The sequence below is a fragment of the Ostrinia furnacalis genome, unplaced genomic scaffold, assembly GCF_004193835.3.
Source record: "Ostrinia furnacalis isolate ACB-3 unplaced genomic scaffold, ASM419383v2 OfSCF7013, whole genome shotgun sequence".
NCBI lineage: Eukaryota > Metazoa > Arthropoda > Insecta > Lepidoptera > Crambidae > Ostrinia > Ostrinia furnacalis.
In genome coordinates, this window is record NW_021137252.1 from 1,133,099 (window position 1) to 1,158,638 (window position 25,540).

The 25,540-nt window shown below is 37.6% G+C and overlaps 3 protein-coding genes and 2 long non-coding RNA genes across 7 annotated transcripts in view; 4 read left to right on the plus strand and 1 right to left on the minus strand.

Annotated features, from left to right (window-relative positions):
- Rhp (GTP-Rho-binding protein rhophilin) overlaps positions 1-25,540 on the plus strand; it is a 193,382-nt gene that overhangs the window by 164,487 nt on the left and 3,355 nt on the right. The gene's annotated exons all lie outside the window — the stretch shown is intronic.
- On the plus strand, positions 366-14,184 carry LOC114363177 (phosphotriesterase-related protein). Its single transcript, XM_028318827.1, has 7 exons — positions 366-580; positions 1,852-2,103; positions 3,532-3,789; positions 7,244-7,408; positions 11,953-12,170; positions 12,844-13,112; positions 14,050-14,184. Exons 1-6 carry the CDS (start codon positions 559-561, stop codon positions 12,985-12,987), a joined length of 1,059 nt encoding a protein of 352 aa, XP_028174628.1. The 5' UTR covers positions 366-558; the 3' UTR covers positions 12,988-13,112; positions 14,050-14,184.
- Positions 2,330-3,092, plus strand: LOC114363179 (uncharacterized). The gene is made up of 2 exons (XR_003656756.1): positions 2,330-2,527; positions 2,771-3,092. It is a non-coding gene; the product is annotated as an uncharacterized LOC114363179 (long non-coding RNA).
- LOC114363180 (uncharacterized) lies at positions 4,395-5,172 on the plus strand. Its single transcript, XR_003656757.1, has 2 exons — positions 4,395-4,643; positions 5,012-5,172. It is a non-coding gene; the product is annotated as an uncharacterized LOC114363180 (long non-coding RNA).
- Positions 14,507-22,958, minus strand: LOC114363176 (zinc finger CCCH domain-containing protein 15 homolog). Its single transcript, XM_028318825.1, has 7 exons — positions 22,691-22,958; positions 21,972-22,173; positions 20,696-20,796; positions 19,985-20,116; positions 18,314-18,580; positions 17,016-17,240; positions 14,507-15,318 (listed from the first exon to the last, which is right to left on the minus strand). Exons 1-7 carry the CDS (start codon positions 22,760-22,762, stop codon positions 15,118-15,120), a joined length of 1,200 nt encoding a protein of 399 aa, XP_028174626.1. The 5' UTR covers positions 22,763-22,958; the 3' UTR covers positions 14,507-15,117.

A 25,540-nucleotide genomic window follows, 5' to 3' on the forward strand; every position in this document is an offset into this window, starting at 1 on the left:
GCTCTATACAGATTTTCATGGTTTACTATTTACGTGCTCTGTGGGTTTACTACTGCATTTCCTATAGTCTCAAATAATTTGTTTTAATTTCGTACAAAAAGTTCACAATAAAATAATTCATCTTTCGATCAGGTAACTTAGGTTTTTAATACCTAGGTTAGGTACCTTAGAGAATCTAACCAATATTCCTCTATGGTAGGTACTATACTATTTTAACAAAACAAACATTGGCCTTGTTTATTCACTCGCTAGTGTTGTATACGATGTATTTTTAACCTAAAGACCTACATGTTAAGCTTTATATTTTTAAGAACTATTAGAATCAGTGATAATCTGTGGTGATAATAATTTATCATTACCTACACTTCTTCTACACTTGTATGTGTTTAGTAGATGTGCATTGTTTACGCCACCATAGTGTATAATTTGTGATTGTGAGTGATAAAGGCCTGAGACTGAGACGTATTATCTCACCAAAACACAGTTTCTTCTGTATAACCTACATAATTCGACTGCTTTCTAGCCTTTCTAACAAGTTTAAAGTTTCACAAACTCATCATGAGTCCTAGAGTACAAACCGGTAAGTCCTACATTAATTAATACATATAATATATCCTTCTGTACTTTTAAATTATTTAAGTTTTTATTGCGTTTATTGGTGTAATTAAAGATATTAGGTAAGTAAAGAACTAGATAGGTACCTACCTATACACATCCAACCACATTCATAATTACCTACTAATTCGAAATTTTATTATAGACTAGCGCGACTTCGTACGCGTGGATCCCGTTTTACCCCCTTCATCTATCTTACGCGGTTTAGGTTTTTTCATGCAAATGTTTTTTCCCGCTAACTCCCGTTCCCGTGGGAATTTTGCAATATCCTGTTGTAACTAAGCTTTAAGTTTACTAAGGTACCTACCTGATATTTCATACAAAAGGATTTTCCCGCTAATTTCCGTTCCCGTGGGAATTCCTAAGTATACTATAACCTGCCCAGGAGTGTGAAGAATAATTGTACCAAGTTTCGTTAAAATCCGTCGAGTAGTTTTTGTTTCTATAAGGAACATACAGACAGACAGACAAAAATTTTACTGATTGCATTTTTGGCATCAGTATCGATCACTAATCACCCCCCAGTGCCGTATTATCCATAAGGCACTTTAGGCCAGTGCCTAGGGGCCCACTATGACCAGGGGCCCAGCACTCCCGATTAAAAAATGAAAAATAAAAAACATATGTTAAAGATGATGTATCAGAAAAGGTCAATTTTCAAGAAGTTTTAAAGGATTTTGTATCTAAAAAAATTAGAAGTATACCTTTGCAATGTTATGACTAAAGTCTGTTGTTGATAATGATGGTACCTTCATTCAATTTCGTAATGTAGACAGTAAAAATTTCCAAATTGCGTTGTTGTGGTATGAAAAAGGGGGGGCCCGATACGAGTTGTGCCTAGGGGCCCCGAGATGGTTAATCCGGCCCTGCCCCCTGATAGTTATTTTTAAAATATATTTAATATACACAATTGACCTCTCTACAGATTTATTATAATAAGTATAGATGTCAGGTAAAGTCTTACTTAAAATGCGATCAGAAATATTATTTTACATCAATCAGGTCACAAAATGTCTCTAGTTTCAGTTGTCTTACACTGATTCCTAGTTTATGCTATCATTAAATTCTCTCCCTTGTTTAATAAAGATCTCTTCCTAGCAATAAGACCGCCTCAATGGCGACGCTCTTTCTAACAGAACATCGCCCAGCCGCAAAATATCGTTAGGTTCTGGATTCTACCTTAGAGCATACCTACCAGGTTCTAACAACTAATGTGCAATGCCATTTTTCGTATAGTTTTAGGAGATGTCAAGCCAGAAGATCTTGGGGTAACACTCACCCATGAGCATCTGGCTATGGACTTCACCCACTTTTACCGGAAGCCTCCAAAGCACCTTGCTGACCGGTTCTATTCTGGCATTTCCCTGCCGACGGCGGGGTATCTGCGTCAGTACCCTTACAGTTCCAAATACAATCTGGAGCTCAACGACCAACGGTCTCGTGAAGCCCTTTTGAACGATGTTGCCTATTTCAAAAATTATGGAGGGGGTAAGTAGTAGACACCCACTTTTTACTTACAAGCTCCAACCCGGTCGAGTCAACTGCACACCGGGCCGCCGTGACGTCACGTCGACGCTAGTACGGACGGGGCGAACGCGGGTGAGTACGAGGGAGAGTCGCATTCCAGCTAGGTACGCAGTTAGCTCGATCGGGTTGTTATAATGTTTAATTATTTTCCTTACTTTCTCACCACCTACCTAAGTAGGGTCAAGGAGGCAACAGTGACTCGGTCGGCTACAGTGGCTCAGTCATGTTTCGACCTGAAGGCATAGGAATATATATTTGTCTCTTTTACCGATTCAAAGGTCTTGGTACCCGAACACATTTAAACCAGTTTGCTCGCCGGTCAAGTGCCGTGCGGAAGGGTGAGGGAATGTTTTTTGTTTTCGCGCCCACTAAATTACATTCTAAGGTGAGTTTCGATTGTTTTCATATCTTTGTTTGTTGCTATAGGTAATAGCCGTTATATTTATCGGATAGTAGGTCTTGTATCAATATTGTCTTTAATCCGAATTTTGACTAATTTGTTTTACATCTTGGTTTTTTGATCAAATATTTACAAAATGGCGTAGAAGTACACAGTGACTCAATTTTAATACTTTAGACGAATTCAATATTTTTATAACTTTAAATCGAATTTTTTTTTTATTTACAGAATGCCACGGAAAAAAACCGACAGAAAAATAGGGAAGAAATAAATAACGAAGAGATTGAGATGACTTAAGATCTTATAGGTAGCAATAAAAGTACTAAGAGTCGTGTTGAATTGTTGATTATAATAAGAATAGCTTGTGCAGTTTTGTTATTATTTCTAATAAAAAACTACGCGGAATGGGCATTTTCTTTTCATATAAATACTGCCGTACCACGTTAATACTGTGTACCACGGTAGTGAGTCAGTGTGTACACCTAGTAGTCCACAGTGGCTCAATTATCATTTTTTTGTTTTAGGTTCCTACTTTGACATAAGTAGTAAATAATGTAGAATCATGAGTGCTCAGTTACAGTTCAATAGTGTATCTAAAATGTGAGCAAATTTTAGGCCAATATTAAAGCGATATCTATTTTTATTAAGCTTCGAAAAAAAAGTGAGTCACTGTTGCCTCCCTGACCCTACTTCCTTAAAATTATTATTACGCATTTCGCACCATCCTATCCTCAAGGGGTATTCCATCCAACCATCTAAAGCCTGGTCCGTGAGCACGTAGAATTTTGTCCAATGACCCCTAGCTACCCACCCTTATCGCTCGCGCGTAATTACCTATGTTGCTTTCGCGCTCGCACACTCACTGCGGGTGCCAGTCGCACAGTCGCGACAGCATTAAAATTACGCGCGAGCGATAAGGATGGGTAGCTAGGGGTCATTGGACAAAATTCTACGTGCTCACGGACCAGGCTTTAAATTACCACTTGCAGGTACCATAGTCGAGAATTCTACTGAAGGTTTAGATAGAGACCTGGCGTTGTCAGTGGCAGTCTCCCATAAGACTGGCGTGCATATCGTAGCGGGGACTGGCTTCTACATCGCCGATTTGCAACCTGCCGACCACTTGCACAGCTCTACTGAGGAACTCTACAACCATATGCTGAACGAGTTGACGGCCGGTTGCGTAGAAAAACCCGATGTCAAGGCTGGGTTCATGGGCGAGATAGCCAGCGTATGGCCCTTGAGAGGTAAATCGTTATTTTTATAAGGGGACGTCTATTAATTAGGGACATGAGACGTTTAGGGGGGGAGAAGGTCAAGAAAAACCTTACTAAATAAACTGAGTTATTTTTAAATATATTACAAGCGTGGAGATTATGGCAAAACCCTCCACTATAGTGGAGGAGGCTCATAGTCCAGCAGTGGACTGTAAAGGGCTGTTGATGATGATGAATGATCCATTATTCAATTTTTTATTTTAAGCTGTCCAAAAAATAAAAAATAGAAGAAGTGTTTTTTTTTAATATTAAATCCTAATCGAAGCACAGATAACTCATTTAGGTACATTTGCTTATACGAAATCTCAGGTGAGATTGTGAGGGGGGGAGGGGGTCTGGAAAAATCTCACCAAGGAAGGGTTGGGGTGAAAAACTGCCAAAATTGTCTCACGTAATTAATGGACGCCCGCTAACTGAAGTAGTGTTGTCTGATACAATAGGTACCTAGCTACTTTTCCCGTGAATATCGTTAGAGGCAATAGGCTAGTTGCCTAAAAAAATTTTTTTAGTCCGTAATGTTTAATATCAAAAAATATTGGACACATATATTTTTATTTGTCAATCTAACAAATAATTAGGGTGACGGCACCAGTAATGGACATGGCACCAATTATGGACATTTTTTTCGTTGATCGAATTTATTAAGCAACTGTCGCAACATTTTGAACTGGCAACACTAAAATCACAATCAATAGATGTTTGGGCTATCATTTTGACACACGTCACCAAAATCGGCCACTTTGTTTTAAGATAGCTGCGAAGTGAAATCTCGTTGCGCGCGGTGGTAATGAAAATCCGTTTTTACTATTGAAATCGTTAAGGAAGTGAGTACATATTTGTGCTTGGTGCTATCTTGTGTTGTGTTATAATGAGATTTGATGTTATTTTTACTGAATAATAATAAATAGCAAGTAAATTGAGCTAAGTTAAAAATGTCTTATCACAGCCATAAGTTTTTTCTGGGGTTTGTTCATTACTGGATTCGATATTTTATGAAATTCAGTAATGGACAAGTGTCCATGCTTAAGTTTTTAATTGGTTTTTTAGTTTATTGTATTAAATTATTTAATTAGATGCACTAAACATTTGGGTTGAGTTGATTTTGTAATTGCTCTTTATTTTCCAATGTTGGACGATGTCCATAACTGGGTATTTTTAGTTGTCCATAATTGGGTTCTTTGTTTTGTCTTAGATGGCACCAAAACAAAATTACATCCCCAAACAAATGGGGAGAGCATTGGATGCTGTAAGGATGGGGGAAAAGATAAGCATGGCTGCCCTCCGGTTTGATGTTCCTCGAATAACCTGGGTTACCTCCGCCATATCGAATAACAAATGATCGAAAGTAAAAATGTCCAACACGTTTCATCGAAAACTCAAAACATCGAACGATTAAAATATAGAATTTACAAAATGATCGAAATAATCTTCAAAAGATCTAAGGATTAAATTATCGAAAATCGATCTAATTGTATAGTTTAATAGGAAGATGGAGGTAAGGGTTCCTTGTTGACTATGGTACCCTAGAAATATAAAAAAAGTTTTATTTATACAGGGTGTTAGGTAAATGGGTATATGGGCCGACACTAGCCCATGTTAACATGGGCATATAAATGGTATAGTGAAGTCAGAAAATTGATATCTTCATTTTAATTATTTAAATTTTCATACAAATCGGATGTTATAAAAATTATTTTGTATGAAAATTAAAAAAAAATGATGTTATCAAATTTCTGACTTCGCCATACCATTTATTTATATGCCCATGTTAACATGGGCTAGTGTCGGCTCATATACCCATTTACCTAACACCCTGTATTCATCATAATAATATGACATTTAGTTTAAACTTCTTTACTGATTTTCGATATTTTAATTATTCGATATTTTGAACATTTGATCATTTGTAAATTCGATATTTTGATCGTTTAAAGTCGAGGGATGACGAGATGACGTTACCGAAGAAGGCATTCGCAATTGGTTCGATAAACTAAAGAGATACATAGAAGTTATAGGTTTAAAAGATGTTTTAGATGAACCCAGCCGGATATTTAATACCGACGGAAGCGCATTTTATCACCAGATGGTTGATTGAAAGTCTGATACTTGAAAATCGAAGACTGATCAAGTTGAAAGTTCAAATAGCAGTAATAAAAGTTGATTTGTGACATCATTTGTTTCATTCATGTGTTCAATACAAAAGTGTCCATTAATGGATGTTCATAATTGGGTCCATGTCCATGACTGGGTGTCCATTACTGAATTTTTGATGTCCATCAATGGTGATTTCGTATATTTCAATTTATATTTTTTTTATTAATTATCTATTAAGCATACAGGATTTTTGGTTTTGTTTAAATGTTCCTCATGTATTTAAGTGCCGAAAAAAAAATCACCACTTTTGTATCGTCAAAAAACATCCCCTTTTTAAACGAAATTCGAATTTAGTGCGCTTAACATGTCCATGATTGGTTCCGTCACTGTACATAGTTATGGTGCGTTGAAGTTGCGCACGACGTCACAACGTGCGGCATTTTTAAGCAAGCGTTGACGTCACGGGCCTCTTCTTATGAACTTTGGGGCGCTTTATCTCTTAAAATTTTCATTAGTTTGAAAAAGTGAAAAATACGTGTAGAGTATTTTTTGATAAGTTAACTGACGGACTAATTAAAACTCTTGCTTTTTGACCCAGGCAACATCCCCATTAAGGAAGAAAGATGCTCTCCAAGTCCCTAACCCGTCAGTTCAGGCTGAAGCCTCTATCCGGTTCTATCCGGCAAATTCAAGTCCTTTGGGAGGCCATTATTCAACAGTAGACATTTGGCTGACACGAAATTGAAGGGACAACTACTTCAATTAATGAATCAAAATGTTAATAATAATTGTACTTCGATGAAAACTGACAATACCTACCTACTACCTACTCATGATAACGATGATGAATGATACTGTTTTATTGCGTTCCGCCCGCGGTTTCGCCCGCGTGGAATTTTGTCTGTCACAGAAAAACTTTATCGCGCGGGCGCCTGTTTCAAAAACCGGGATAAAAACTATCCTTCGTCCTTTCCCGGCATTCAAACTATCTCTATGCTTAATCTCATCAAAATCGGTTCAGTGGTTTAGGCGTGAAAGAGAGACAGACAGACAGAGTTACTTTCGCATTTAGAGTAGGCGCACACCGTTGATTTTTAGTTGGCCGATAGTTGTGCCCGATTTCAAATTGTATGAAGAATCGGCCAAATCGAATCGGCGTAGTGTGCGCACTCCCATACAGATCAACAGCCCGACTAAACTATCGGCCGACGAAAAATCAACGGTGTGCGCCTACTCTTATAATATTAGTATAGGTAGATATAATGGGTATTCATTAGAATACATAGAATGGGAATAAATTGATTTTGGACGTATAATTTTATCGTTGCAGATTTCGAAATTAAGGCTATAAAAGCAGCTGGCACGCTGCAGCCTGACGTCGACTGCGGTGTGAGCTTCCACCCTCACCGCGTGGCGGAGGCGCCCTTCGAGATCGTGCGGCTGTACCTGGAAGCCGGCGGCAAGGCAGACAAGCTGGTCATGTCCCACCTCGACCGTTAGTATACCTCCGTTTTAGGTGGGCGAGAACACGACATTTATTTGTTTATTTATGAATAGAACGGTAGTGCCAATTACAGTATTCAAACAAGTGTAAATCATAGTTCAGAATAAAATTTAAATATAAGTACACAAGCGACGTAACGTAACCGATACTCAGGCATGGATCCAGAAAGGAGCTGCCTGCTTTGCTGAAGGGGGCGCCAAAAGAAGTATCATCTATGTTTTTTTTAGGGCACCACAGTGCCCCAGTTAAAAAAATCGTAAGTACCTACTTATATCCGCAGTAACCCGTTAGAGATTTTAAAAGCTATTTTGGGCAGCTAGAGAATAAATAAGGCTAGCTGTATTTTGAGTAAATCGACTTACTTATTGGTTAAAAAGTTAGGCGAAAAAAGCCCAATGGGGTCAATATTCAAGACTGACTACAAGTTTCGTGGAACGGTAGTCTAGTTTACGACAAATACAAGAACTTTAAAAACAACTCGTATTCAGTGGCGGATTTACCAATAGGCCAAGTAGGCCAGTGCCTAGGGCGGCAGATTTAGAGGGGCGGCAAATTTAGCAATTTTTTTTACTGGAAAAAAAATTATAATTATACGTATACACAATCCATAATATAAAATTTTCTATCTACATTAATAAGAGTACTTTCCCTCCAGGTGGCATTACAAAATTCCACCCTGTATAAATAAACGATTAATAAACGCACTGTTACCAATACTTAGGTAATGTGATCATGAATTTTAAAATATTCCAATAGCGTTTTAATAAAAATAAAAAAACTCGTAACACAGGATCTTCGGAGCCTAGCACGAGCACCATCTCTCCACAACTTCGTGTATATTGTCTTACAGGGTGGCCCAGAAGAAAATTCACTTTTTAAAATTCAAGGAAACGAAAACTGTACATTTTTGTAGAATTTTAGCTATTGCAATTTAAAGGAAATTTAGTGCATTTTATTTTAAAATTTACTATCTTTTATAAATTTTATCGTACATGTGTTTCCCTTGACGTTTACAACATTCGGTCAACATACATCAAAATTTTGGAAAACTTTCGTAAGCGCTCCTGCACACGACGCCGCGCGGTGGCGGCACGGTGGCGGTTTTACTCGGTGCGTATGAACAGTGTAGCGGCGCGGCGATAGCGCGGCGGCGGCGCGGTGGCGGCGTCGTGTGCAGCCCTTAGAGTGTCCTCAAAATGGATTCAGGATGGATGAATGCTGCAGAGTTTGAGTATACTCTGCTCATAAGGTAATCCCACAAAAAGAAGTCTGGTGGAATGAGATTAGCGCTTCTTAGAGGCAGTGAGATTACACCACTGCTTAATTGGTTTGTTACATTGAAAGGATGATTAATTTTTGAGAGCGCTATACTGGTAGGCTGAAAAGCTTTTTGATTTCAAAGCTGCAAGATTCGCAAGGTTATGACTGGAGCACTTGATTTCATCAAGATAGATGGGGCTACGTGTCACACTTCAACTGAGAGATGGTAAGAGACATGTTCCCACAAAAAAATAATTTCTGGCAGGGGTGACATCTCCTGGCCACCAGGAAGCCCTGATCTCACTCCAGAAAATTATTTTTTGTGGTGTTACATTAAAAATAGAGTATACTTTTATAATCCAACAATCGTGCAGCAACTGAAGCTGAGCATTCGGCAAAAAATTGAAAATAGGTTTCGAGGTAATTCTGACGAACGCATTCCAAGATTTTGATGTATGTTGATCGAATGTTGTAAGCGTCAAGGAAATCTCCTGGGCGATGTTATTTAATAAAGGTAAATTTAAAAACAAATTGCATTAAATTTTCTTTAAATTGCAATAGTTAAAGTTCTATAAAAATGTACAGTTTTCGTTTCCTTGAATTTTCAAAAGTGAATATTCTTCTGGGCCATCCTGTATTAAACCAAGCCTTGGTCTTTCTGTTTGCCTTTAAGTAGTTCTTAGCTAATTATACCGGATATAGCACTTCGCATGGCTCTGTGTGTGTCCACCGGTGACAAATTGTTCAGGTAAGAGAAGTTTTTCTTGCTTAAAACGGGTTAAAACTATCTACGATTTACTTTAAGTCAAGAAAAGCTCAATGCTTTATCTATTTTGTGCAGAGTCAGAGCTTATGAAAAAGATTTCTTACGATTCTTATAATTAATGATTTTGAAAATTTAAAATCTCGCAAGAAAATAATGTAAAACTTATTTGATCTCATTGTCTGTCACCATTAACTGGATTGTTAACATGTTATATTTTAATAGAAATTGTTTGTATTGTTTTTAAACTGTTAAGTGCAATAAAAATATTTAACAAAAACAATGTTTACTGACTACACATTATTTTGTCTGTGTTCATATAGTGTAGGTATTTTTAAGTCATGCCTTTCTCCACCTTATGATTAGTATTTAGTACATGCTGCTGTTTTTCGGTCAATATTAAACTCTTCAGTACATAGCGGGTTGCAATAATAATCTAGTAACTGACAGAAATATCATTAAGTTCACAATCATACTAATAACGGGATTAAACTAACGTATTGAATTTCAAAAGTCAGTAGGTAGGGGCGGCAAAAATTGAATGGCCTACTGGCGGCAAAGGGTTATGCCCACTTAGTATGGGACCTTTGGCCTGAGGTGGACAGACATTACAGCATGTAATTTGTTATTTATTAAATAGTCTATACCAGTAAGAAACAGAATATAAATATAATTTTGTATCCAAGTCCTTAAAAAAATTTTTTTTGGCTTAAGACTAGAAAGGTTAGAAGCAAAATAAAACACCATTTTTTCATTATTATTATTTTTATCTGACTCATGGGTCAATAAAATATTGTCTAGGAACTAGGCAGGTGGAAATACATGTCCCTGATACCTTGCCCAGCTCAAAAACCACTAAATTGTCATAACATGAGCACAGCGACCTACTGTTATTAGGCCAATATAAGGGCAAATGAATCCTCGTCCCATCATGTGTTTGTTGGGGCTCCACAGCATATGTAGCAGCTCGATCAGCTCACTGCCATCAGGGATGACATATTTGGTCAGATCCCCGCAGCTGAAACAAAGAAATTAATTATGGTATCATTCAAAATTCATTCTTTAAGATATTGAGATGTGATGTCAATTTTTATCTATCAGTAAGAAGTATTTGTATAGAAAAAAATATACACTTTGTTCAAATATATCAAGCCAATGTCTTTAATAAAATATAATGAAAATAATTATAAAAAAACTTACTTGACGAGGTGAAATCTGTTCCATTATTACATTATTTTCGAATATGTGATTCTCTTTCCGTGTTAATATGCAGTCTATGGAACGTATTTGTAACAAAGATAATCCACGTTAACTGTGACCAGTGCTAGTGGTTGCTTCTTCATTTGAAATATTATTTGTCCTTGATTGGTGCAGAGCCACACCGTGGACACGGTCCAACATGAGTGACAACATACACTGCTGTTATCAATCAAAAAAAAAGTTTTATTAGGATTATGGTAATCTACGGTAAAGGTAGTTGATCAAATACATTGTAAAAGGTATTCAACAAGTCCACACGCTCATTCAATAACTTACCAGCTGAGGAGTCATCCACTGACATTATAACCAACTGAACTTAATAAGCTCTAGGCTATGTCGCCTCCTCTGCATCATGTCAGCTATACAATTGATACATATCATAGGTTCCTCATGAGATTGAGGAATTGCTGGTTGCATTATCCAAAATCGGGCTGGGGTTAACATTGGGGCTCGGGTCGGAGTCCATACGTAAGCCGTGGTCGGCGTTTAGGCAAGGTTCGAATCGATGTCCGAAAGTGAGCCATTGGTCATTCATTGGTTGAGTGAGATTCGTAGTTCGAGAGTATGCCAGGGTCCTCGGGAAGGGAAGCATCGAGGACCATGGTCAAAAAAATAAAGTCGTCAAAAGGGAAACTTATACAACACTCTTCTGCTTTTATTTTGGCAAAGACTTGGTTTTGAGAACTAAACACTCACGATGAAAAATACAAAACAAAGCGAATGACAGATATAACAGCTGTGACAATATTTTCAGTGTTGCCATGCTAATAATATGGTGATGAATAAAAATAATCGATATAAAAATCGATTGTATTTTTTGATGACTCGAAATAAGGTGTATAATAAGGTGTGTGTGAAATAAGGTTCCATTTAGTTATTTAAATATTTTTGGTAGTGTTATTGGAATATTAAAAAGGTTTTATAAATGTCATTTTAATGAATACGTGTTTAAAAAAATACTAATTGTCATAGTCGAAAACCAATCGATATGAATCGATTCTTACCGATAAGATTCATTTTGGCAACACTGAATTGAGTGATAAAGACAGGAAGTTGTAATTATCACATAAAGTACTATTTAAATTGGATTTTTATAAAGGCAAATTGATACAAAGTTACACTAAGTGAATACTTTAAAAATTAATTAAAATTTTTTGGCAAATTCATATTTTCATTAGCAGCTTGTCCACGCCAGGCCAGAAATGAACATTGTCCTTTGTAAATCCGCCACTGCTCGTATTCTTCTTTCCAGGAACATTGTTGGAACCAGAGAAGCTTCTGGAATTCGCGGAGCTTGGCGTGTACTGTCAATTCGACCTTTTCGGCGTGGAGGTGTCCTACTACCAGCTAAACGTGGACACGGATATGCCCTCGGATGCGCAGAGAATAGACCTCATCAAAACCCTCGTGGATGAGGGCAAGGAGGACCGGGTCCTCATGTCACACGATATACACACTAAGCACAGACTGGTAAGACATAACTTCCTATATTTGATCGATCATCATAAGGTATCGCCGTAAGATTGTGACGACCTCATAAAGGTTACAGGAAGGCGCTAGATGCAGACCACAACTAATCGGCCAATCTCTATGTTCAGCAGTGGACGTCCTGTGACTCAATGTTAATAAGGAATATGATAATTATGTCGTATTTGACCTATGCTATGTCGTGATAAGATTCATCCTCTCAGTAGCATTTTTGTGGTAGCATGAAGGTTGATATTATTATTTACCTACTAGCTGTGCCCGCGACTTCGTACGCGTAAAAAACCGTTTCCGCGTGAAATAGAGTCGAACCTTAATTTCGAACTCCTCCTATGTTCTTCTGATTAATTTCGTTGCGGGTCCAATGACAGTTTAACTTTCCCCCGGGACAAACTTGACCTTCATTGGTTGGGTTTTTGTGGCGGTCAAGCTGTAGATCCTGGCTACACAGGAGTTGCAGTGGTGACACTGAAATATTTTTTTCAAATCGGAGCAGTAGTTCTTGAGATTAGCGCGTAAATAAACAAATTCTTCAGCATTATAATATTAGTATAATAGATGTCATAATTATCATAAGATAGGTTTTAGAGAGTTACAACACACTGGGCCCATAATGTCAATTTTCTTTATTTTCATTTTTTGAAATATCATTTTTCAGGTTGATTTTGGTGGTCACGGATATTCTCACATTATTAACAACATACTGCCGCGAATGAAAACCAAGGGATTTTCTCAGGCCACCATTGACAAGATTACTATAGACAACCCTGCTAGATGGTTAACCATCGACAAAGATTATTAAACTCTTCTTTTGAACATCTTAAAATGTACTCAACGCCTTTTGAAATAAAACCTGTATTTTCTTAACATTTATTTTATTTACATTTTCGTTTTACAATGTAATTTCATTGATAATTAAGGACGCATGTTAACCCTTATTCAAATAAAGGTAGATATATTACCACTTCGTTTACTTTTAAAAAAGGATCCTAATTTTCGATATGGTGATACTTTAAGATATTGTGGTCACTTATTTATATTTTTAAATATATTTTTTTACTTATCTATGCCATCTTACAACTTTTCAACGTCATTTGTCACTGTCAGGTAATGTCAAAGTCAACCAAACGGTTTTGGTGTGAAAAATTTCAAGTTTTTAGCGCGCGTTTTTGGTATTTTTGAAACTTTGTTCAACGAAAATTCTGATAAGTGTTTTTTCGATTCAAAATCCTAAACTATAACATTTATTGTATAGTCTCACTTATAGGCAGCGTCTGCAATTGATTTATTCATATAGTTTAGACATTTTAAAGAAGTGGTAAATAGTTTACCACTGTCCGATCCCGTCTTGACAAAAGTTTGATGATATATAAAAATAACTGTTGTTTTTTGTATGTGCACAAATAAAACTAAATAAATATTTGGAGAAATTTTAAGTTATTTTGATAACTGTTTACGTAACGTTTTGACATTACGTAATTAGTGAATTTATTGTTAGTTTCAGACTCAAGGTAAGCATAATAATTGTAAGCATAATGACCAATATTAATAAATATTATTTTTATAAAAACAATATTATTTAATTCCCAAAATATTTAATAAAATATAGGTAGAACCAAGAGGAAGTCACTAGTCAAGAACCAAAAATAAACCAAAACGGACAATGGTAACTATTTTACCACCAACATTGAATAATTTGTAGTCATGAATGGATAATGGTAAATTATTTACCACCCAAAAAACTACCCCTTCCCCTATTTTTTAATAAATTTTGATCAAAAATATGAAATAAGTGACCCACAATTACCCAAAATCCACTTCAACTTTGTAAAAAAAATGCCTACCAGCTCGCATTTGAATAAGGGTTAAAAAAATAGTTCTATAGTGTTTATTTCTAAACTTCTGAATTTGAAGGAAGGATGTGCTGCCAACAATAAATATTGGTTCAGCATTACTGTTGCCTTTATTTTAATACAATAAAAGATAACTTGTATTGAAACAGCGTGAAAATATAAAACATATTACTGTAACAAAATATTTGCAGCACAGCACTTTAAAATGAATTAACCCCAGTATAACCAAAAATTGTATTAAATTAGTAAATTAGACACTTTCACTGTGAAACCTCAAGGGCATTCTTTTTTAAGGTGGCAACACTGTATTGTCTATGGGTCCAGTAAGTACCTCCCACAGGAGGCCGCGGTTCCGCGAATGCTCTGCACTCAACAGACTGGAAAGAGTTGGCAAGCACAATAATCCTATTTTTTTATCACCATAGCTATTCACAGGGCTGATTGTTGGTTGTAAACATATTTTACCTAAAATATGGGTGAAATATTATCTCCCCAAATTTCACAGTCGCCCCTTAAATTAAATTAAAATCGATTATCGAATGAGCCCTACATAAAAAGTGCTAAAAACAAAAAAGGGAAGACATGGCATATTGATATTGTGCTTATGTTGCTTAGAAAAAACAATTTCCTGACAACATGGCGAATGACAGAGTCACCGAGTGGAAATTTTATGTTTCATTGCATTTTATAAATGAAAACTGATGTCGTGGACTTTTTTAAGTTCATAAATTTTTCGTACACCTTTAAAAACACATGACGGCTTCGCGCGCGTATTGCGTGAAGGTCAGACCGATTGGGAGCTGTCAAAACTGATGTTCTAGGACAGACGTTTATGCCGTCGCTTCCCTTTTTGTTTAAATCTAACGCCCGTATTCAAAAACATTACCATGAGGTCCCCCAGTGCGCGTGGACGCACAGGGTGACACAAGAACCAATCACAGAGCTCTCAACGCTGTGCGTTCGATTTGCTGCTTCACATAAGCAAGCATAGTTTGTGAAACGGGCGTAAGGGTGCACTGTAAGTGGGTGATAATGATGATGCAGGGCTCATCGACTCGGCTCCGAATGTACTTCGACCACTAGTCCTCAAGATCCAGGTTCTGCAGCTCCTCATCCAGGTCCTCGTCGAGGAACAGGTTCTCGTTGATGGGCACGGCGGCCTCTGAGGCCTCCGCGGTCTCTGCGGCCTCTGAGGCCGCGGGCGCGTGGTCGCCGTTCGGTAGCCCCTTGCCGAGCTGCGTAAGTCGGTCTTCAGACGCTTTTGTGCCCGTGTCGTCCGCCTGCGAAGAAAATTTTAATACTTTACGTATGTGTAAAGGGTTAACCATAAAGTACGTCACACGTAAAGGGGGGGGAGTGGTCCTAAGTTTCGTGACATCACATTTCAATTGTTTCAAATATTTAATATAATGTTGATTTCATAAAAAAGTACTTAATTTAAATGGAAATAAAACTAATTTCGGAACTGCTGTTTTAATTTCATAATTTTTTGATGTGAAATTGCAAAACATGTGACGTCACACTAGGGAGNAAAAGTACTTAATTTAAATGGAAATAAAACTAATTTCGGAACTGCTGTTTTAATTTCATAATTTTTTGATGTGAAATTGCAAAACATGTGACGTCACACTAGGGAGGGGGGGGGGGGGTCTCAGAAATGTGACCACCTGTGACAAGGACGGAGGGGAGGCTCAAAAAATCATGAAATTCGTGTGACGTACTTTATGGATGGCTCCTAAGTGAACAGGACGCTCCAAAAACACGTTTCTCCCTCGATGTTTATTATCCATTACAAATAAACTGTCAGCCAAGGCAGGGTCGAAAAAATCTCGTGGCCCGACAGGCCTAGACTGTAGGTAAGTAGACAGGCGTCGTGCGGCCCGACACGACTATAGGAAGGTAGATAAATGTCGTCCTCGTCGCTTCGGCGGCTTCTAAATGCCTCGAGATATCTACTAGCATAAAAAAAGTAAGTGTTTTATTTGCCAACAAAAAAAATTTACAGTCTATATTTATCTAGCGGCTGCTGCACTAAGCTGTGCTTGTGTCGCGGCAGCCTTAAGTAACACAGGTCAACAATGTTGGTAAAATATAGTGAGGACACACGGTACACGGTCGGTAGCACGGTAGCATCGTCGCATAATAAAAAAGCTGGGAGATCGCAGAACAGAATCAAAATAAGCTATACATGTAGGCCAGTAGAATTAAACACAAAAATGAATTAAATCGGAAATAATTCCTACTAAAGATTTTAGTGCTTTAATGGCTTCATTAGTTGCCCATAAAGACTCGTTCAGGAGAGTGCCAGGAAGAGGTGCAGCAACCGCAGTTAAGGAACGGCTGGGACGAACAAGGATAAGCGAATCCAACTCGTGAGCCTTGACAGGGATACGCTGGTTAAGGCGACCCTTTACAAGGCTTGGGAGCTTACGGGTGACGAGCTATTGGACGTGGAGAGGGTCATTAATTACTACTTTGCCGAACATTTGCACGAGAATGGTTTGTCCAAAACATATGAATATGGTCTTATTTAATGCAGGATTAAATGCCCTTCAACCGTTAGGAAGACCACTTTTCGATAGGGTAAGTCCTTTACGAGGTATAACCGAAAAAGCGCCCCTTTCGGGGGCCCCCACCACTTAAGCACAACTCCGTCGAAGTCGAAAACCTAGGAGAGTCTTAATGGGCAACCAATGAAGCCATTAAAGCAATAAAATCTTTTGTAGGAATTATTTCCGATTTAAAATCTAATTCTACTGGCCTAATAGTTACCTTACTTAGGCGACTTAGGGACTACACAACAAACAGAGAATGGGCAGCAGCGCTCTCTGAAAAACATCAATCTTTTAAACTGCGATCTCCAACCCGCCTGCCAAGCGTGGAGATTATGGCAAATCCCTCCACCATAGTGGAGGAGGCTCATAGTCCAGCAGTGGACTGTAAAGGGCTGTTGATGATGATGATGATGAATAGTTACCTCTGAGGCCTCCATGCCGATGAGCTCGAGTTCGATGTCCCTATACTGCGCGGCGTCGTCGTCGTCGTCGTAGGCCATTTGTGCCACAGTCTCGCCGTCCTCGTCGGCGTCGGCGGCAGCGGCCAACGCGGGGTCGAACGAAAACATCTCGCGGCCTGACAGGCCAACGGCTCGGCCGGCGCGGAAGTCGTTCCGTTTCTGCTCCTCGTCTTTGGCCATCGCTTCCTGTGGGAAGTATAGTACGTTAAAAATAAGGAGACATGGAAAGTGCCCCATAAGGGCTACCTTTTTAATTTTGTTTTTGTGATTTATTTATTAGTACAACAACACTGTGATGACGAACTTGATATTTTTTTTATGGATTTTTTGGATGAAAATATTCGACACGCATTTTTAGTTTCTGCCGTATATTAAAGAAAAGAAAATTTTTTTATAGTATACATCAAACCAAAATATGTATGTGACAAATACACAGTCATGCTTTATTTCTGTGAAGAGAGTTATTCTTATGGTAAATCTAAAAAAAACCTTTTATGATGTTTTCGTAATATTAGAACCTACCTATATAGTTTAACATTTTAATACATTAATCTATCATGGAAGGCAAGTTAGAATTAGATATTGTTTTCCGTACTTAATACAGGACATAAAAGTTTGAAATGTCCCTGATTTGAAACTTTTTGTCATATTTTAAATCCCGTAAGTTTTAAAACCAGGGCCAAAAATCGGTGTAGGATTAAAGAGGAGGCCTATGATCGAAAGCGAACCCCCTAAAGGCTGATATAGATTATAGTCTGGTCCGGGAGCACGTAGAATTTTGTCCAATGACCCCAAGCTACCCATCCTTATCGCTCGCGCGTAATTATGTTGCTGTCGCGCTCGCACACTCACTGCGTGCGCCCGTCGCAGTCAAGACAGCAATATGATTACTTGCGAGCGATAAGGATGGGTAGCTTGGGGTCATTGGACAAAATTCTACGTGCTNCACGTAGAATTTTGTCCAATGACCCCAAGCTACCCATCCTTATCGCTCGCGCGTAATTATGTTGCTGTCGCGCTCGCACACTCACTGCGTGCGCCCGTCGCAGTCAAGACAGCAATATGATTACTTGCGAGCGATAAGGATGGGTAGCTTGGGGTCATTGGACAAAATTCTACGTGCTCCCGGACCAGACTATATCTATATCAGCCTTTAGGGGGTTCGCTTTCGATCATAGGCCTCCTCTTTAATCCTACACCGATTTTTGGCCCTGGTTTTAAAACTTACGGGATAGATAGAAGTTTAAAAACAAACTAACCTGTTTCTCCTTGATCTTTTTTTTCTTCCACGCGAGGAAGGTTTCCAACGTGATCTTAGTTTGGTTGGGGCCAAGCGCCGCGCGCTCTCTCTCTATCAGGTCGACCAGAGATATCTCATTTTTTTTTTCTTCCATTTTCTTCTTGTCGCGCTTGAGGACGAAGCCTGGTGGCAACGCGTGCCTGTATATACACTTGCCGCCTGACGGGCATTCCCAGAACCAACCGTATTTGGATTTCTCTACGGCTTCTAAGAAATGTTTGCAGATCTGTGAAAAATTTAAGAATTATTAAAAAGATTCCCAGAAACACTTTCATCTACATAAGTCAAAGTCAAATTTCTTTATTTGTTTAGACTAATAAATAGTTCTTACAAATCGTCATTTTGCTCTTAAGGAGCCTCTACATGTCTTATAATCTTTTTACCCTACCAGCGCTTCGAGACCAACATTTGGCAAGTGCTGAGAAGAAGCGCCGCAACAAACTCAGTCACCACTGTCTGCCGGTTAATATAAATAAATAAAAATAGCAGTAGTAAGGTACATTCGATTCAGGAACAGTTCACTGAATTTCATATCTTATAAGAATGGGTATACAAAATTGCGTGGTATATTAAAAAATACACTTTCAGTTTGTCATAATATGATGATGCATATCTGGCTTGCTCATGGCATAATATAATTTGGAAACTTTAACATGTTTAACAATGTCTTCATTGCCCAGTTGCCAGAGTAGTGGCCTGGCTTGTGAAAGGTCTTGGGTTCAAATCCCAACTGCAGCAGTAGATTTTCAAGCTTCATCATCAGCCAGATGGGATGGGAAGGCATGACGTTTGCATATATTTCCCATAATCGACCTTGGATTTTTTTATACACAACAAGACAGGTAAATAAATGATCAGATGACCACAATCGCACCAGAGAGGTGGAATTGTGTAAAGCAATCGTTATCGTACGATTATTCTGTCAAACGCTTTGTTTAACTGACTTTATTGTACGTTATGAACTGTCAAATGATTACGATTGCTTTACACAATTCCACCTCTGGTGTTAAGTGGGATGCAGTCTAGGATGGTACATATCTTTACATAGCCCTTTAGTGCCTTTTCACTCTCGCCTTGAAAAAGCCCGGATTATAGTCTTCGGGAAAGACAGCAGCAGGCAGCGAATTCCAGTCCCTAGCTGTTCGCATTATAAAAGACTCATCGGACTCATCAAAGCTGATGGATTTTTTTTATACAATTACATTAAATATCAGACTATATCTTGCAATCAAAATTTTTTGCATATATTAAGGTTTAATTGAGAAAAAAAATAAAAACAAAAATAACTAAAATCATTTTTCCTAATTAACTGAATGCGTTTACGAAGCACTTAATACGCTTATTACGTGTAGTTTTAAGAGCTCTATGAAGTATTATAACAATTCTGAATTAAATGTTATAATTTAACGAGTGAGAATATTTTTGCATAATTTTGAAGTAAAAAAATAGGTAACTTTGAATTTTTATACCGCGAAAACTACGTGGAATTTTCAAACGGGAGTTTTACTATCATGTTTGTATAACTGAGCTCTATACGGTTCATCAAATAAATGAGAATGTCCGATTATATAGTCTCATAACATACTGTGGTCACTGTGGAACGCGTGCGTTTATAAGCTAAATCACTCACAATATCGGTTGTGGGCCTCTGCTTGTCCTCAGCGTGTTTCTTCTCGACCACTTCCTTGAGTTTGTCCTCGTCCCAGTTGTCCATGTTGTCGTCATCATCTCGCATGTCCACGTACAGTGAACGCTTCTCAGCCTGGAACGAGAAACTCACTTATAGTCTCTAAACTAAACAAGTGACAACAACTAGTACTAAACTTTTTTAAACTAAATTTTTATCTCTACTAAAAATGTTGAAAAATGTAATGAAATATCATTTATGTGTATTACATAAACAAATATAGGCAAAAAAAGCCTGTACCGATTACAGAAGGCTATTAAGCGTACATTCCCAGTAAAGGCACAAGCTAAGTGGCAATTTCTTATGTAGTTTTGATAAAATAATATTGTAATTGCATTGTAATAAATATTTTTGACATTTAAATTCTATTGGAGGTAGATCATGTAATATTAATAATGACTATTAATAATTTAATAATAATACTGCATGACGACTAAATGTTTGCATATCGCTATGTCGATGAAACATGTTGTTCTCGTAACAAGATAATAACTGAAATGTACCATGTTTTATGCAAATAAATAATTTTGAATTTTTTTGAATTTTTAAAAAAAGTTTTTGCAACAAATGTTTCCTAGTTTATACATAAGTATAGTTCTTTATATGAAGTGGCAAGGCTTCAAACAGTAATCATAGTAGTTTAGCAAACCTCACCTTTCTTTCAATTGTCAAGTCATGAGAGAACTTGCACCTATCGCCTTTAAAGCACTGTCCTTGCTTGAAGAATGCGCACACCACCGATTTCGGATCAGTACCTGGAATATAAACAGGATGTTGCATCAAATACCTTGAATTCGAGCTCAAGAGTAAGCCTACCAATTTTTAGTTGCCTTTTCGCTTTTATAGATATAGATTCTGATTAAAGTTGCTGGCGGTGGTCGTTCGTTCGTTCATTTCAGCCGAAAGACGTTCACTGCTGGACAAAGGCCTCCCCCAAGGATTTCCACAAAGACCGGTCCTGCGCCGGAAAACGTAGCGTAGGCAGGCCTCCCACTAGGTGGACCGACGATCTGGTGAAGGTCGCGGGAGGCGCCTGGATACTGGCTGATCACAGATAGAAAAAAAATTCAGGAAACTAGGTTATAATAATAATAATAATAATAATAATAAAATCTTTGGACAATTTCACACAGCGCCAGCTAGCCCTAAAGTAAGCAACTTAATGCTTGTGTTATGGGTGCTAGCTTAACGGATATACTACTTATATACTTTTTTTTTTAATACATACATATTATACATAGTAACATCCAGACCCGTCACAGAAATTAAAATTCATCATTTCAATTTCTGCCCGGCCGGGAATCGAACCCGGGACCTCTCGGCATAGTAGTCCGCTCTGAACCACTACACCAAACGGCGGTTATAATTCATATAAATTCAATTATCATTCATGAGATTCAGAATTAAAGACAGCCTGAGTTACACCATCTAACTTTGATCGTAGGTAACTATAACGATAAATGGTGTTTTTTGTATAGAGTTTGACAGATTTTTGATGTTTGTCAAAGTTAAAGTAATAGATGGTGCAACCCAGCCTTAGAAAATATAGCTAACTAGGGACCGCCCGCGACTTCGTACGCGTGGACCTTGTTTAATTAGAAATGATGTTGATAGATGGCGTTTAACGGTTTCCCCCGCATGAATATTTACGAACGTCAAAATGTTTTGGCTGTAGATTTTAACCAATGACGATAGATGGCGCTTTTACCCACGTCTTTTATTATTTTTATATTTATTTAATGAAATTTAGTTTGTCACATATCGTCATAAATTATAGCTCTGGGTTATCTGGGTTATAAACAATAAAACTGTAAAGTTTCAACAAAATTCGTTCAGTAGTTTTTGCGTGAAAGAGTAACAAACATCCAGACATTCAGACATCCACACAAGCTTCTGCATTTATAATATTAGTAGGAAGTAGGATATTTACCTTTCTCCACTTTCTGCGTCTGCACAGGCTTGAAAAGTGCTGCCATTTCCTTCTGTTCCTTAAGTTTCTGTTCTTTTTCCTTCTTCTTGTCTTCCATGGGCTTGGCGGGGTGGATGCCGCCACTCTTCACCTGTTTCTCCACTTGCTGAATGAACTTCTGCTGTTTTGCGCCTTTCTTGTTCTTCAGACCGAAGGTCTTGTCCTGGAATTTTATTATTTCTTTGATTAACACAAGATACTTTGGTCAGACGGTATTTGCTAGTTAAGTTGCTTTCATGGACCCTTATAGCATTTTAATTAAATAAATAGTATAGTTATAGCCCTTTGTATATTATTATATCTTCATCAGTAAGCTTTTTCAACAGATTAAATGTTTACAGTTAAAACAAAATTAAATTTTTGTGTTGAAATTGAGGATCACCTCAAATATCATTTTGCAATGGACTGATAATGTAACCTAAGTGTAATAATAATTATTGTTTCCATTAGAATTTCTAGATTAATAGAGTGCTATGCGTCGGCCCTTGTGGGATCTTCTTTTATCAACCTATTTTGATATTGAAATCGTTGCACAATTTGTATGTTCGCGCAAAAAGGGTGTACACACTGAAATATGTCAGGCACTTCAGACATTCCAGATGATGCGAGTGAAAGCGCTTCCTACAGCGAAAAGTATTGTATTAGAATCATGAGAACGAGACTCCATATTTTGTGGATACCTCTATGACTTTCTCCTTCTTCTTCTGCTCCGTCTTCTTGCTCGCAGACGCAGGTGCTTTCTTCGGCGGCATGGTGAGTTGCCGTTTCCAAACCTTCAACCAAAATTAACTCTACGAAAATTACATCCACCCAAATAATGCAAAATGTGTCACGCGGCGATTACCGCCCCACGATAAATTTTATATTTTTCAATATAAATTCAATTTCGTAAGTTTATTGGCCTTTTTTCAGCTGAACAAAAATCTCGTCGTGGAATTTCTTGACAGATTGGCTCAGGGTACGGAAACTTCCATACTACGATCAAACTTGCTTCCAAACAGCGACTTCAGTCGATAAATTCCAATACTTTTTTTTTTCTTTATGGCTCTCGCGGATTGCGTTTAGCCACGACAGGGTTCTTGATTTTTGCGTTCAGTTTTGCCATAAGTTTTGCGGACATTGCGTTTAGACAGGGTGGGATTGGGTTAAAGTTAAAAGGTAGGGAAACGAATCAATTACGGATGGAAACGGAACAAAGGATGGTTTTCATAGGATCAATTTAGGTGTGATATAATTACAAAATAATAAAAATAAAATAATATTTACATAAGTACAATATACATTACTATTTACAATTTTATATTATTATGGGTAATAAATTCGGCTAGGATATTATAAACATCAATGTTATTGGTATATAATAGGCAAGTGATGGATGTAGGAAAAGGAATTTTAATGGCTAAAAGAGAACTAATAAAAGAGGAACGATCATATAGNGCTGAAATTAAAACCTTACTAAAGAAACTTAGTCTCAAGTTCCAATTTGTAGCATTAAAGTAAATTTTGTGCACTGGAGAACTGAGGGCCCATCGTTTGATTGGATTTTCTTTATTTGCAGTAACTATGCAGAGCTCTTATTTTCGTATGTAGCCCTACGATTTACCTCCTAAATATTACCATTCATCAAAATCATCTTATTTGGTCAGATTCAATAATTTGGCATTTGACATAGTTCATCTGAGGGACCACATTCGGCGAGTGGTAGCGTCCAACTTACAACACCTACAAATTTATCATTCTGGCTACATTTGTTTTAGAGGTCCTGCTAAATCTTTATGTATACGAAACCTTCATTTTCCACAGTGGCCTCTCGAAGGGAACGCACATAATTTGATGTGGGCAAGACAGATTTCGCGAGGCCCTGTTCTATGGCGACCTGAAGACGGATTTTATAAAATAATAAAAACAAACAAAACAATTAACACTGCCAAGTTTTACGAGTTACTGACGAATTACGAGAAAATCAAACATTTTCAATGTACTACATGCATATATACAGAGTGTCCCGTAATGTAACGTCAAGCCGGAACTGGGTGTTGAGGCAAGTTATGCCGGTTATCACAAAAATATAAAAAAAAATCTATGTGTCATTTTGTCAAAATAATAGGCATTTAAAAAAAAACATCCCTGCTTGGTAAGATGGCCCTCTCCGTTCCGCTAAAATGGCTTCTCCACCTCACTTAAGCCAGAAACTTGAATTTTGGGCACATTACAATAATAATTTTTAACCAAGTTAGATACAGTTAAAAACGGGATTATTTCCAAAAAACCAAAAAATGTCGACAATTACAGCAAGAATTTACCAAGTGTTATACCATTTTGGAATCCTTATTAAATGCGCCAAATTATGACGTCGCTTGCCACACTCGCGTAGTACAATTTTTTTTCAGTACAGTCAGTTTAAACTAGGCAAAATTTTTATTTTGAAATTTTTTTTTGGGAATAATGTTTTTTTTTTTCATCCAAGCTGGACAGCTGGTTTTGTAATTTTGATAACAATTTAAAGAAGCATTATTCAGGGTTACATAACAAAAAAAAATTTGGAAAAAGTGAAGATTTGTGGCAACACGAGTAAAAAGACCGTCACAGGGAGTAGAATTTTTTAATTTTTTTTAAATGCCTATTATTTTGACAAAATGCCAAATTTTGCCAAAGATTTTTTTTTTCTGATAACCAGCATAACTTGCCTCAACACCCAGTTCCGGCTTGACGTTACTTTGCATTCTTGCCATATTTACAGAGGTAACTATATTACTGATACACAATTGGTTGCAAATGCAAATATCTCGAAAACTGTAAGAGATACGGCAAAAATAATGAAATTTTGGGTGTTTCCTGAAGGGGTGATGAACTTTAGCAGTACTAACAATGAGTCCTACTATGATATTTGCAATATTGCAAAAAATCAATTATTTATTCAATAGTTTCGTAAAATGTTTTTGAGTTATACATTTTGAGGTTCATAATATATGTAAGTACGAAGGACTCCCTATAATATTAATCGTATCGATACGCGCAGGTCATTTGCACACGCAGATATGTCGAAAACGGTAAGTGATACGGCAAAAATAATGGAATTTTGGGGACATTCCAGAGGAGAATGAATTCTGGCAGTACAAACGTTATGTATCAAAGAATTTGCGATATTCTGGAAAATCAACTGTAAACATCGTATAGTCCCGATTAATCGGGAAGAGTTTTTGCGATTTGCCATTAGGCAAGATGCCACCAAACCAGAATCACATCCATAACAAATAATATACTTTGCAGAGTCACACCCATCCAGAGTCGTTTCGCACCCATTACGGCTTATTTTTGTTTTATTCTCGCTTTAAACATTTTTGAGTCGCGAGGCCCCTTGTACCGCGAGGCCGTAGGCGGTGGCCCACATCGCCCACGCTTAACGCCGCCTCTGATAATGCGTTAATATAAGTCATAATAGATCTCCTAAATAAATATGGCGAGGATTGAAATCAACACCCTGTATATCTATAAAAGCGAAAGGTCACTGATTGACTGACTCACTCATC

What these genes read in the sequence shown, in the direction of transcription:
- LOC114363177 (XM_028318827.1), top strand. Translation starts at nt 559, where the DNA reads ATGAGTCCTAGAGTACAAACCG. An exon ending in TTTCAAAAATTATGGAGGGG is followed by an intron (nt 2,104 to 3,531) that starts GTAAGTAGTAGA and finishes TACCACTTGCAG; the next exon opens with GTACCATAGTCGAGAATTCT. An exon ending in GGTCATGTCCCACCTCGACC is followed by an intron (nt 7,409 to 11,952) that starts GTTAGTATACCT and finishes TCTTCTTTCCAG; the next exon opens with GAACATTGTTGGAACCAGAG.
- LOC114363176 (XM_028318825.1), bottom strand. Translation starts at nt 22,762, where the DNA reads ATGCCGCCGAAGAAAGCACCTGCGTCTGCGAGCAAGAAGACGGAGCAG. An exon ending in AGAAGGAGAAAGTCATAGAG is followed by an intron (nt 22,174 to 22,690) that starts GTATCCACAAAA and finishes ATAAAATTCCAG; the next exon opens with GACAAGACCTTCGGTCTGAA. An exon ending in AAAAGATCAAGGAGAAACAG is followed by an intron (nt 17,241 to 18,313) that starts GTTAGTTTGTTT and finishes TACTTCCCACAG; the next exon opens with GAAGCGATGGCCAAAGACGA.